The 11,039-nt window shown below is 38.9% G+C and overlaps 1 protein-coding gene across 1 annotated transcript; it reads right to left on the bottom strand.

Annotated features, from left to right (window-relative positions):
- Positions 1-1,876: 1,876 nt before the first annotated feature.
- NHLRC3 (NHL repeat containing 3) lies at positions 1,877-10,973 on the bottom strand. Its single transcript, XM_032678348.1, has 7 exons — positions 10,856-10,973; positions 9,655-9,807; positions 8,658-8,805; positions 7,964-8,164; positions 6,726-6,817; positions 5,049-5,161; positions 1,877-4,545 (listed from the first exon to the last, which is right to left on the bottom strand). The coding sequence occupies exons 1-7, from the start codon at positions 10,901-10,903 to the stop codon at positions 4,317-4,319; spliced, it is 984 nt and encodes a 327-aa protein (XP_032534239.1). The 5' UTR covers positions 10,904-10,973; the 3' UTR covers positions 1,877-4,316.
- Between the last annotated feature and the right edge of the window lie 66 nt (positions 10,974-11,039).

Genomic DNA, 11,039 nt, shown 5'->3' with positions numbered 1-11,039 from the left:
TTTTGCAGATGAATCCCCCAAAGTAGAATAAAATAGTAATAAAAAAACAGAGCAAGATTTTGAAACAAAGGCTGAGAAAGGAGGGGTAGAATAAAACTGGTGAGTGAGATTAAGTAAGCTTAGCTCTAATCTCACTCAGGGTCACCTCTGCAGGGAAATATACTGGCATCTTTCTCTTGGTGTAATTATGCTGCTACAGTTATACTATTATAAATTATTATGTCTCCAAAGCAACATATCAGGAGTAATTCTATTGAAACCAATGATGTAAGGACTACAAGAATCAATTCACCATATCCAGTTGTCTCTGGACGCTGAATTACTGATTTTTTTTTCTAGGAAAAACAATGGAAATAAAAGATTGACATAAATCCAGTAGTAATAAGACAAAAACGACTATGATTCTACGATCAGCTTATATTTAAAGCAGTCTGTTTTGAAAAGAGAAAGGAGGTCTGGAGCAATTTGTCATCTTTATTGACTTACTCCAAACATTCAGGAAATAGCAGCTGTTTGTATTTGCAAAATATGTCTTCACACTGAGTACACCAAGCATCGGCAGGGGTTTGGTGCCCCCTCACGTTTTGTACAAGCAACTTCACTGATTGCAAACACTTCTTGGTGATAGATCAAGGTATCTCAGGTCACAAATTTTAAAGAAAGTGTCAACTAAGACAACTGACTGCTTAATGCTTCAAAAAGATTCATAACCACTTTCACAGAGGCAGTGAACTCACAGCAACAAGCAGACCCACAGACATACCTGTGTACCCTCCCCTTCAACTTTTATTGAGGTGGTTCAGGCTTCACTGATCTGATCTCGCATAGCACAAACCTGATTCAGGCTTCTTTTGTTTCAGCCAGAGAAATATTGTTAATAAATTGCCCACTATGAGAACAGAAAAACACACATAAAAAAAGGTTGTTTATCATCACAGAAAAATCATGATTAATGAGGCACTGGCACAGGTTGCCCAGAGATGTTGTGGATGACCCATCTCTGGGAATGTCCAAGGTGAGGTTGGATGGGATGTTGAACACCCTGATTTAGTGGAAGGTTCCCTGCTCATGGCAGAGGGGTTGGAACCAGATGGTCCTGAAGGTCTCTTCCTACCCAAACCATTCTATCATTCTGTGAAGAGAGGAGACTATGTGATCTGGTCTTACCTAATGGGAACATCATCTAGTTAACAGCTGTGGTACTCCCTTAAAGAAAAGGGTCAATTAAAAAAAATTCTGCAAAATTGGAGACATCAAAATATAGATTATTCCTATTTCCATTAATTAAATACTCCAGTGCTTACTGCTTACACCTAAAAGTTAGCACTTACTACCTAAAACTAGATTTCTGGGGTGTTCTAGCAATCACCTTAGATTTTCTTTCTTGGCTAGGTAACACTGGAGTATGTTATTTTTCTTCTTGTGCAAGTATTTCTAACTCGTAGAGAAGTCCTTTCTTGACCTTTTAAAAACTCAACACTGTTTAGTAAATCTCTTCTGAAAATAAAACCCAATTGGTCATAAGAAGTGTTTTGTTTCTTTTTAATTTCCCTATTAGCATCATAAAGGTATACACTTTAAATATTTCTTTAAACTTGGCTCTTATGTAATTCATTATCCCATTTTACTAATTACTCAGAGGGAAACATATGAGAGATATTTATGTGTCTGTTTTGATACATAAATTAGAATGCAAAAGAGATTGGCCACAGAAATAGTAACATATAAAGACAACATGGAATTTTAGATTACATTTGAATGTTGGTATCAGAAATTATTAAATACCTTACTAAAGTGCTGAGGGCCCCATACTTAGAAAAGTAATCCATTGCAATGGAGCGTATTGATATTAGTACAGAAATAAAGCACCCAAAACTTTAATAATGGGAAATTCTCAATTTATTTTATGAAATTATCCTACTATGCATTTTTTCAGTAATCAGTTTCAAGATGATACATAAGAAAACCTTCATAGAATTAGCAAGTTAGTGCACAAAATCATTTTCTGGTCACGGAGACAAAAAAGAGTCTAAGCATTTCATACTAGTTAATAATGAGCATCCCTTGTCTCCTGTTATCACAGATACCCATATGCCTAGTGGTAAGGCACATTTTGGCACCATAGCCTATTTCAGTAAAGCCAGACAAAACTGGATGAAAGTTCCCCATTTGTAGGGGCTGCAAAAGCCCATGTAAAAAAAGAGCTGAGAGCAGATCCATGGAGCAAATAGAAGCTTGCAGAATTATCTGTCAGCATCCAAAAGTGCATTATTGCTTGACTGAACACAGAAGCAGGTTCCCAGAGAGCGCTGACTTCTGTTTCAAATGGATATGACAAAGGAAAAATAAATAAGGAGAGGATATGATGAGGAAGGATGGATACACCTGGACCCCTTACACCACCGAGATACGCTCAAATATTGCGATATTACAGTAAAATTTAAGAAAATAAATCCACCCTGTGTAGGCAAGAAATAGCTAAATTACACATAGAGCAGAGATCCCTGAGCTAGTGGAAAACTAGTTAGAAAATTCACACAGCACTCTGTGTGGACATATCCACTTAGGTCTAGAGGAAGTACTGCTACTTTTCAGCAAATAAATATTGCTAACTAGCTCTCATTCAAGACCATGTGAGCGATGGACCATATGTGCTAGTGAATAACCCTGAAGTTCTGGTTCTCAGGCTTGTGTGAGGGCAGTCCCAGATGAGATCTGGTTTTGTTTTTGTGGATGCAGCCAACAACAAAGCATTCACATTTAGTGCATCAGTCTCAAATAGTACTAAAATCAGGCCATCAGGTTCCACTGCTGAGTTACTTTCCACAAAAAGTATGAATCTGACTTTTCTAGACAGATTTTCCATCTGCTGACTCACAAATTTGTGATCATAGATTGAAACCTGCCAAATTAAGAAGCATTTGCTTTTGATAACATTCACTGAAATGGGTATTTCCCATCAGCGTAAGTCTGTTTCCCATATTCTCTTTCCATAGAAGTAGAAAAAAAATTGCCACTCTTAGCTGGTAATTAGCATTAAAATAGTCCACACAGTAGAATAAGTGTGTGGAAACAGCAAAAATCCTCCCAAATGTTTTGAAGAGGTAGAAAATATGGAATGTAGGTCCACAGCTTTACTCTGGTAATCAGTTATTCACTGTCTCATTTCTGCCAGGCCATTTTCCCCATCCCATTTTTCCATACCCAGTTCCCTCTATGCTATAAAGTGAACTTAAAAGTCTTCTAGCAACATGTAAAGAAAACAGAAACACTCCGGTCTGCGAATGGAGAGGAATAGCATTTTTTTAGGACAGAGCTTGGAGACATCTGGTAGGATACAGGGTAAGAAACTTAACTCTAGACATTAATGGAGTTGATGAAATCTGAATTCTGGAAACAAAACAGTTAAAAATCCCCAAATTAAAATGGCTGCATTGCTGTTAACTGACAGCGCTACAAATAAATTGGAAGAAAATCATATGTCTCCCAGTCCCTACTGCTGATTAAGACCTTCCTAGCAAATTGCAATTTGTTTTTCTTGAGGAACTTAAAATAACTTGAATGTCAATATGTTCCCCTGTGAAACCTTACAGAACAGAAAATTCATGCTGATATAAATCAAATCAGGTTAAGAACTGATTTAATTAAGAATCAGTACTTGGCTGCTGTGCACAGACTTTTACTTGAGCCAAAGTGCCTAATATCAATTTAACTTAAGCTTATTACAGACTTCACCATTTTAGCTAGAGCTGAAAACAGATTTCAATACTTAATGTCATTAACCACCTAGGCCAGATGCAAGTGGCATCTGACACCATACTGACACCAATATCCAGCAGCATCTAATTTAACATCATAATACATCCTTGTATTTGGTGTTGGACAGTATCAGCACAATGATTAAAAAAAAAAAAAGTGAAGAAACATTGAAATGAGGTCCTCTCCTCCCAGGAAATAATTTATACAATTTCTTTCAGACAGTTCTGACCATTTAACAACATACACAGGCTAAGTAGAGGAGTCCCAAGATTACTCCATGCATTTAAGAACAACAGTTGTGTTTATAAAGTTTTATATAATAAAATTAAAATGCTTTCCATTTTTCAATTGCAACAAAAGCAAAAGCATTACTAAAACAAGCCCAAGTACTTCTCCAGAACTGCAGAACAGAACAGAACAGATTCTTAGCTGTAGGGTTCTGGGAGCACAATGTTCTGTGCTTGTCTAAGGAAACATAAGTCAAAAAACCCTCCAGGAAATGTGATCATAGGTCTTACACGTCACACAGCTTGTGCCATGGCAGTTGTGGGAAACCATCAGCTTAAGGGTACAAATTTTTGTACTTGCTGGGCTCCAATCTCTGCAACATAGATTGCTCCACTCTTCATGTCCACATCCACAAGGTGCGGTTTGGTTTCATCTGCCAGCTGGACTGTATGGACCATAACACAGTCCCCAATAGCGCCAACTGGTGGTGCTACCAAGATTGCTAACCGGTTGATATTCAGCTGAGCTACAATCAGGTACTTGTAATCCGCGGTAAATCTGTGAAAGACAAACATATTTTTGAATTATGGACGCCATATGACATGTCATTTTGACACAAGCATGCACTTTTATACTAACAAAAACTTCTTAATAGTCACATCTTTGAAGGCTATGACACACAAAATGCAATAAAACATTGAGAATTAACTTCTAAGTCTTGCTCTTCATATGGCTTCTCATTGAGACAGATTATGCTACAGAAAACTCATTCAAGACAATCTTTCTGCCTGTCAAAGCTGCACCAGTAAAGTTAATAACACACAACAACTTTAAAATGAAGTTCTCAATCCTGCATTTAAATCCATGGGGTTTGTTACGAAGTCAGGATTTCCCTGTCAAGATACAACTGTGCAGATCTTTGCATATGAATAGGGCCCAGCACCCTAATAAACTGGTTAACTCCTTGTCATCAGGAATTAAATATCAACATTTTAATTCACCAGTATGAGTACACCTTATTTATGTAATTGCATGTGTCTAGAGGAACTGTTCAACAATACCTGACAGAATAGGGTCCATCTTCTGAAAAACAGCTGCTCCAAGACCCGAGCCATTCTCCTGTGACTTTATCAAAAACTTGGATTCTTTTGTTGTCTCTGTCTGCAACCCATACCTGTTAAGAAATAAAATCTTGGGTGTTCACAAATAGAACAAAGCAAATGCATTAGTTTCTTATAGGAGCAAGTTCCCTGTAGTAAAAATGTACCTTGGAAGAATGTACCTTCCCATTCAAAAGTAAATCAGTAGATATGACTTCCAGATATAAACCAAAACTGGCCCATAGTTAACATACATGAATTATTTTATACCACTTTAACAGAGAAATTGGTGCCTCCTCTTCATTTTTGTGGTTATGATATAGATATGTCTTGATAGGATTTTTTCCCCCCACTGTGAGGACATATTCCCATATTTTTAATTCTGAAGATCTGTCTAAAGGTCTGTCACCCACCAAAAATTTTTTTTTCAATGGTAGTCTCAGTTCATGATCCAGGTCCGTGATGACTGCATCTGCAAGCACTCTTCATATGCCTAATACTACTACGAATATTGAGCAATTTAAATACTTAGAGCACCTTCAGTTTGTTTTGTCTTATCAGTTTTGCGGAGCTTGTCTCTGTCCCACCCTATGCTAACTGGGTTCCCAAACATTGTAAGCCAGCAAATACCACTAGACAGTTCCAGTGAAGGCACCTTTTGTACAACAATCATTGAAGTTTTAGCTGTTGACAATGCATCAGTCTGGTAAGTAAACTTCACGACTTTTCTGGGGTATCACTGAAAAGGGGGCAATGAACAAGATGACCTGACATCTTTCATCACTATTTTTAAATGAAACACTACTACAGCATTCTTTTACATTTCTTAGGAATTAACAATTATTTTTTAACATAGGCTGATCATCAACACTATGTTGGCAACAAAATCATAGCCCATTACAGTTGCGGTCTTGTAGTGAGTAAACTCAGTTACCCTTCAGCATAAAGTGACCATGTCCCTCCTGTTCTCTCTCCCACTCTGCCAGTTTTGGCAGAGCAGTAATTTTTATATACATTTCTTATTCTGATTCAGATACCATCAGCAGAATTAGCTCAAACCAGTCATATTTTAGTGAAGCTATCTTATTTTCACTGAAACAAAATAAGAAGAGGCTGCATAATTTGTGTATAAGAATGGCAGACCAAAGCCAGACTACAATTAACATCTGGCAGAAGTGGTCTCTTGGAATGCCTTGAGCTGCATGGAAAAAAGAAGTAATGTCCACAATGTAGCTAGAGCCTCACTATCATCTTAAACTTAATTGGAATTTCCAAATATGAAATGAAAGCCCCCTGATGTGTAAGTGCTTGAGTAGATACTTATTACAGAACAGAGTTCTCTGTTACTCTCACAATGGCAATCTGTTACAAACTGCAGGGGAAACAGTCAGTTGTTGCATGGACATGGACAATGGAACTGATCAGAATCTTTGTGTTAACCTTAGAGTCAGCTATACCGGTAGAATCTGCAGTGGGAAACTTCAGCTCATGACTAGCACAACGAAAACTGTAACCTCCATAAAATGACACAGATCCCAACAGTTCAAATAAAGAAGAAATACAGTTTGTTTTGTTCAAATACACGTAAATGGGTCTGTTGGAAGATGAAAGAAAAAATGATTTTTTTTTACTCTTTACCCGTCCAAAAGCATCCAGTGTTACACTGTGAGGAATCTTGAACTGACCGATGCCAGTCCCGTTTGTTCCAGTCAGCCATATCTCTTTGTAATCTAAACAGTGAGCACGATGAAAAAGAAAAAGTAAAAAAAATCACATTGAGAAAACAACAAATAAAGCATCTTTATTCAAAGCATCTTTATTGCAAAGTCATTCCTTTGCAAAATTGTTTTGAGTAATTTGTAAAAGGTGAAATTTCTAAACTTTTTAAACACAGTAGTCCTGATACATAAAACCAAGAAATACTGGAACTACTACAGTGACTACTGGATTATTATTAGTGGTTTCAGGACTATAGTTACAGAAATGTAACCACTAGTACATTTCTGACATAGTCCAAGATTCTGTTAAGCACTGAACTAAAAAAAAAGGAAAAAGAAAAGTTGGCTGATTATGCTATTCATTTCTTCACTAAATTGATTTTTTGTATTTGTTACCTGGCAGTTCTGGGTTTTAACAATTCACCATTTTGCAAACCAGGTATTAGGAAACTATCTGCTTTATGATAGAACAAAGGAGAAAAAGTAGCTCCTCCACTAATTCCAACCATAGGCATGTGCAGACTCCACGCTCACTGCTCTAACTGGGGTATATGAGCAAACTAATTAGAATCACAGAACAATTTAAGTATAAAAGATCACCAGACACTGTCTGGTCCAAGCTGCTCCTCAAAGCAGAACTACTCTTGGTAACAAATTCAATTCTGAAATTAGATCAGGTTCCTCATAACTCATAACTTTCGAGCATCTCCAAGAATGGAGAATGCACACCATCTCCGGGCAAAATATTCACTGTCTAACCAGCCTCACTGTGAATATTTTTTTCCAAAAATTGAATTGGAATTCACCCCTCTTGCATCTTTTGTTTAGTGTTCTTCATTTCTTCACTGTGCATCAACAAGAAACATGTGGCTCTGTCTTCTCTATAGCCCATTACTGACTTGAAGACAGCAATAAGAATCCCCCTTAGCTTTCTCTCTTAAAGACTGAACAAACTCACACTCTCAGCCTCTTCTCATAAATGATTAGGAGATTTTTCCTGAAGTGACAAGCAATAAAACAGGATCTGATTCAACAAGGTCTTCCAACTAATGTTAAATGACAGTTCTACCTATTCCTTGATTAAAAGTATTCCCAAGCTGTGTTATTTAAAATTCAATTTTCAATAGGCAGCTACTGCGACAGTTCATTTTTCCATACCATCGGATAGTTTGATCAATCTGTTATTCATTCCTCCATCTCCATCCACAACATAGATATCTCCATTTTCCTCCACAAAGATCTCTGCTGGCTGATCAAATTGCAGGGGAATCAAACTTGAACCAGCATTTCCTGGTGTGCCCAAGACCTGCATAAGTTTACCCAAAGGGCTATACTGTTTCACAGTGTGTCCGTATTTCCCTGAATTAAAGAAAAAAAAAAGTGCCAAAATATCTTAACAAAACAAAATATAAATATTAAAACCAATTGCAAAGATTAAAAATCTTGTGATACTCACAAGTGATATTAATTCATCAAACAGTCAAAATTCTGTAGTGAGATTATGACTGTAAATCCATAGGATACAACAATATTCATTAATTGTATTAAGGTCGCTAAACCTAGAACAGACAACAGGTCTGGCCAGAATTTGTGATCTTTTTCCTGATACTTCTGGGTGGCAGCAGGGAGGAGTGCTTACTGAACTCAGCAGCTGTAAGCAGACAACACAGCACAAATCACGAAACTTTGGAGTCTTTTGTGCAGCACCCGGGAAGTTTGTTCACAGCAAGAAAAGCACAAATCTGTCTCAGACTGTTTGAGAGACTTAAATAAATGAGTTGTTTAAAGCAAAATCTTCAGTATTAACATTTTCTTCCCCACCTAATACTTCTCATATCACCACCACGCATACCTGTTCCAACATCTGTGATCCATACTGAACTATCTGTTGCAGTGTTCCATACAAAGATACCATGAGGCATTTCAACTGTATCATTCCAGGCGTAAAGAAAATAGCCTTCCTCTGAGAACACAAGCACTTTTGGCACATTGTCTCCCCTCTGAAAAGGCAAGAAAAGATCTAAAGAAAACATAATAAGCAAGTAATCATATTTTTTAAAATTTTTCTTCGTGAAGTTTTTGCAATGTTTCATGAATCATAAGAATGTCCTGAGCTGATTGTCTACTAGACCTCTTTTTCCATCTAGAAAAGGAAAGAGAGAGAAGTGTCTAAGTTTAGCATGAAAAACCTTCCACTCAGCCTAGACTTTCACTTTAAATCACATAAGAATCCAATTTTCAGAGCAGCTAAGCACCTGCAGCTATCTTGGCCTTCATTTTGAAATGTGATTTTATGTTCCTGCAGAAAAATATGCCCAGTATAACACGGGCATGAAAAATTGTAACTGTGCTTATTAGCTGCATGGCACTCAAGTATTCATACTGTGCTTTACAATTAATTCCCTCCACTTATCCATGGCCTAGAGATATCGATGCATGGAACTGGGTAGAGGAAATAATTTAACTCAGTTACTGTAACCGGTTGAAAGAGCTGTGTCGTTTTGATTTCATGGGACAAGGCCTGAAGGAGTGGAAGATTCAGTTGCCACAGAATCACATTTTTCCTTGCAGCTAAGGGAAGAAGCTGCTGTAACTCAGTGAAGTTGGATCATGCATTCATACCACAGAAATTTAATGTTGCTTTTTTTAAAAAAAAAAAGTGCAGACAAATACGGTACCAGAACTGCTTTAAAAAATAGATATAGCAGAGACATCTATACTTATATTTTCTCTGATTTTGATACAAAAATTATTCATATATACATTTAAACATACACATATACATCCTAATCTAAACCTTTACAGGCAAAAATACACCAGAAAGAGAGAAATACAGTGTTCCCACTCACTTGTCCTACATAGACCAAACCATGAAGAGAGTCAACAGCAACACAAAATGTTTGGCCAGTGAAGTCTTCTGGAGTTTTAGGCCAGCCTATGTCTAGCTTGTACATCTGCTGCTGTTCCCTCCAAGGAGAGAAGTAATCATATGCTTTTAAAACCTGAAAGTACAAAATAAATATCCAGTAGTAATCAAATTCCATGATGGTGGGATCAAAGAAAATAGCAGTTGAAAGTAACTGTGTGCTGAAGCACCATAAATTCACTTATTCAATTTATATTAACAAAACAGATAAGCAGAAGCAGGCTTGCTGCTAGAGGTTTGGATTGCAAATGGGAAAGCTTCAACAAACTGAAAATTAGCTAATGAGTCCTTTGGACTGGGGAGCTCTGGAGTTAGAAGGCAAAACACACATGCTGAAATTTCTTACATCAAAGTTGCTATTAGATATTTGTATCTGTAAATCATACTCCAAAATGAGGAAAATAGTGGAGAAGGTTCCAAATGCAAGACTCAACAGCCACTTCAAGAAGACATGAAAATAACAAAAAGAAAAGATCAGAATTAAGGGGAAAAAACAGGTCAAGAAAGAAAAACTACATCTTGGAAACTGGGAAGCATAAAACACCAGGAACGGCCAGACTCGGGTCCATTTATGCATTTTAAAGGATAATGGAAAAAAATAATCTTTCACATTTTTGTTCTATTTTTCCAACAAAAGAGCGGAAGCTAAGCACTGCTGCAAGATAAGTGCTGAAACGGAGAGCTCAGTCCAGAGCTAAGAAGTACCCTGAGTGACCCTGAAGGTCCACGGCCACCTGGCATTCCTGCTCCTCGCCTTGCCAGGAACAGTGGTGCATTGATGACAGAACTGCGGACAGACAGACTGGGCTGCCATGGAGGAAAACCATGAGTAATCCAGCAGGGAGAAAACCCGACAGCAGCAACAAGAGGGAAGTCATTCACCCACACACTACTTTTTCCTCCCTCGAGCGCAGCAAACTGCCTGGAAACCCCTGAAAAGGATCGCTCGGCACCCCCGCCCTGCCTCACATCAGCCGCCAGCCGGGCGGGAGAGTCACAGGGACGAGGAGAGTCCTCGAGTCCAGTGGCCCCGGCCGGCCTCCCGCCCCCCTCGCTGCGGCCCCTCCCCGCTCCCCGCCGTAGTCGGAGGCCCCGTCACGGAGCCGCGGGTGGCCGCGGCGCACCTGGGAGGCGCCGAGCAGAGCAAGCAGGGCCAGCAGCGTCCCGGCCATGGCAGCGCCGGAGCCGCAGCCCCTCCCGCCTCCCGGGGGCCGGGCCGGTTGCCGGGCCCGTTGCCATGGCGGCCACGTGGGCGCCGCCCCGCCCGTCCCGGCCCCGCGGCCGCTGCTCCCCGCGCCGTGCCGGCCC

This window comes from Chiroxiphia lanceolata, chromosome 2, assembly GCF_009829145.1.
Source record: "Chiroxiphia lanceolata isolate bChiLan1 chromosome 2, bChiLan1.pri, whole genome shotgun sequence".
NCBI lineage: Eukaryota > Metazoa > Chordata > Aves > Passeriformes > Pipridae > Chiroxiphia > Chiroxiphia lanceolata.
The sequence above is the reverse complement of the archived record's forward strand: the minus strand, read 5'-3'. Positions and strand labels throughout refer to the sequence as shown.

Bases quoted from the DNA above. Each gene is read 5' to 3' on its own strand.
- NHLRC3 (XM_032678348.1), bottom strand. From the start codon at position 10,903: ATGGCCGGGACGCTGCTGGCCCTGCTTGCTCTGCTCGGCGCCTCCCAG. The intron at 8,806-9,654 runs GTGAGTGGGAAC...TTGCCTTTTCAG, and splicing joins GTTTGGTCTATGTAGGACAA to AGGGGAGACAATGTGCCAAA. The intron at 6,818-7,963 runs GTATGGAAAAAT...CTCACTGTTTAG, and splicing joins ATTGATCAAACTATCCGATG to ATTACAAAGAGATATGGCTG.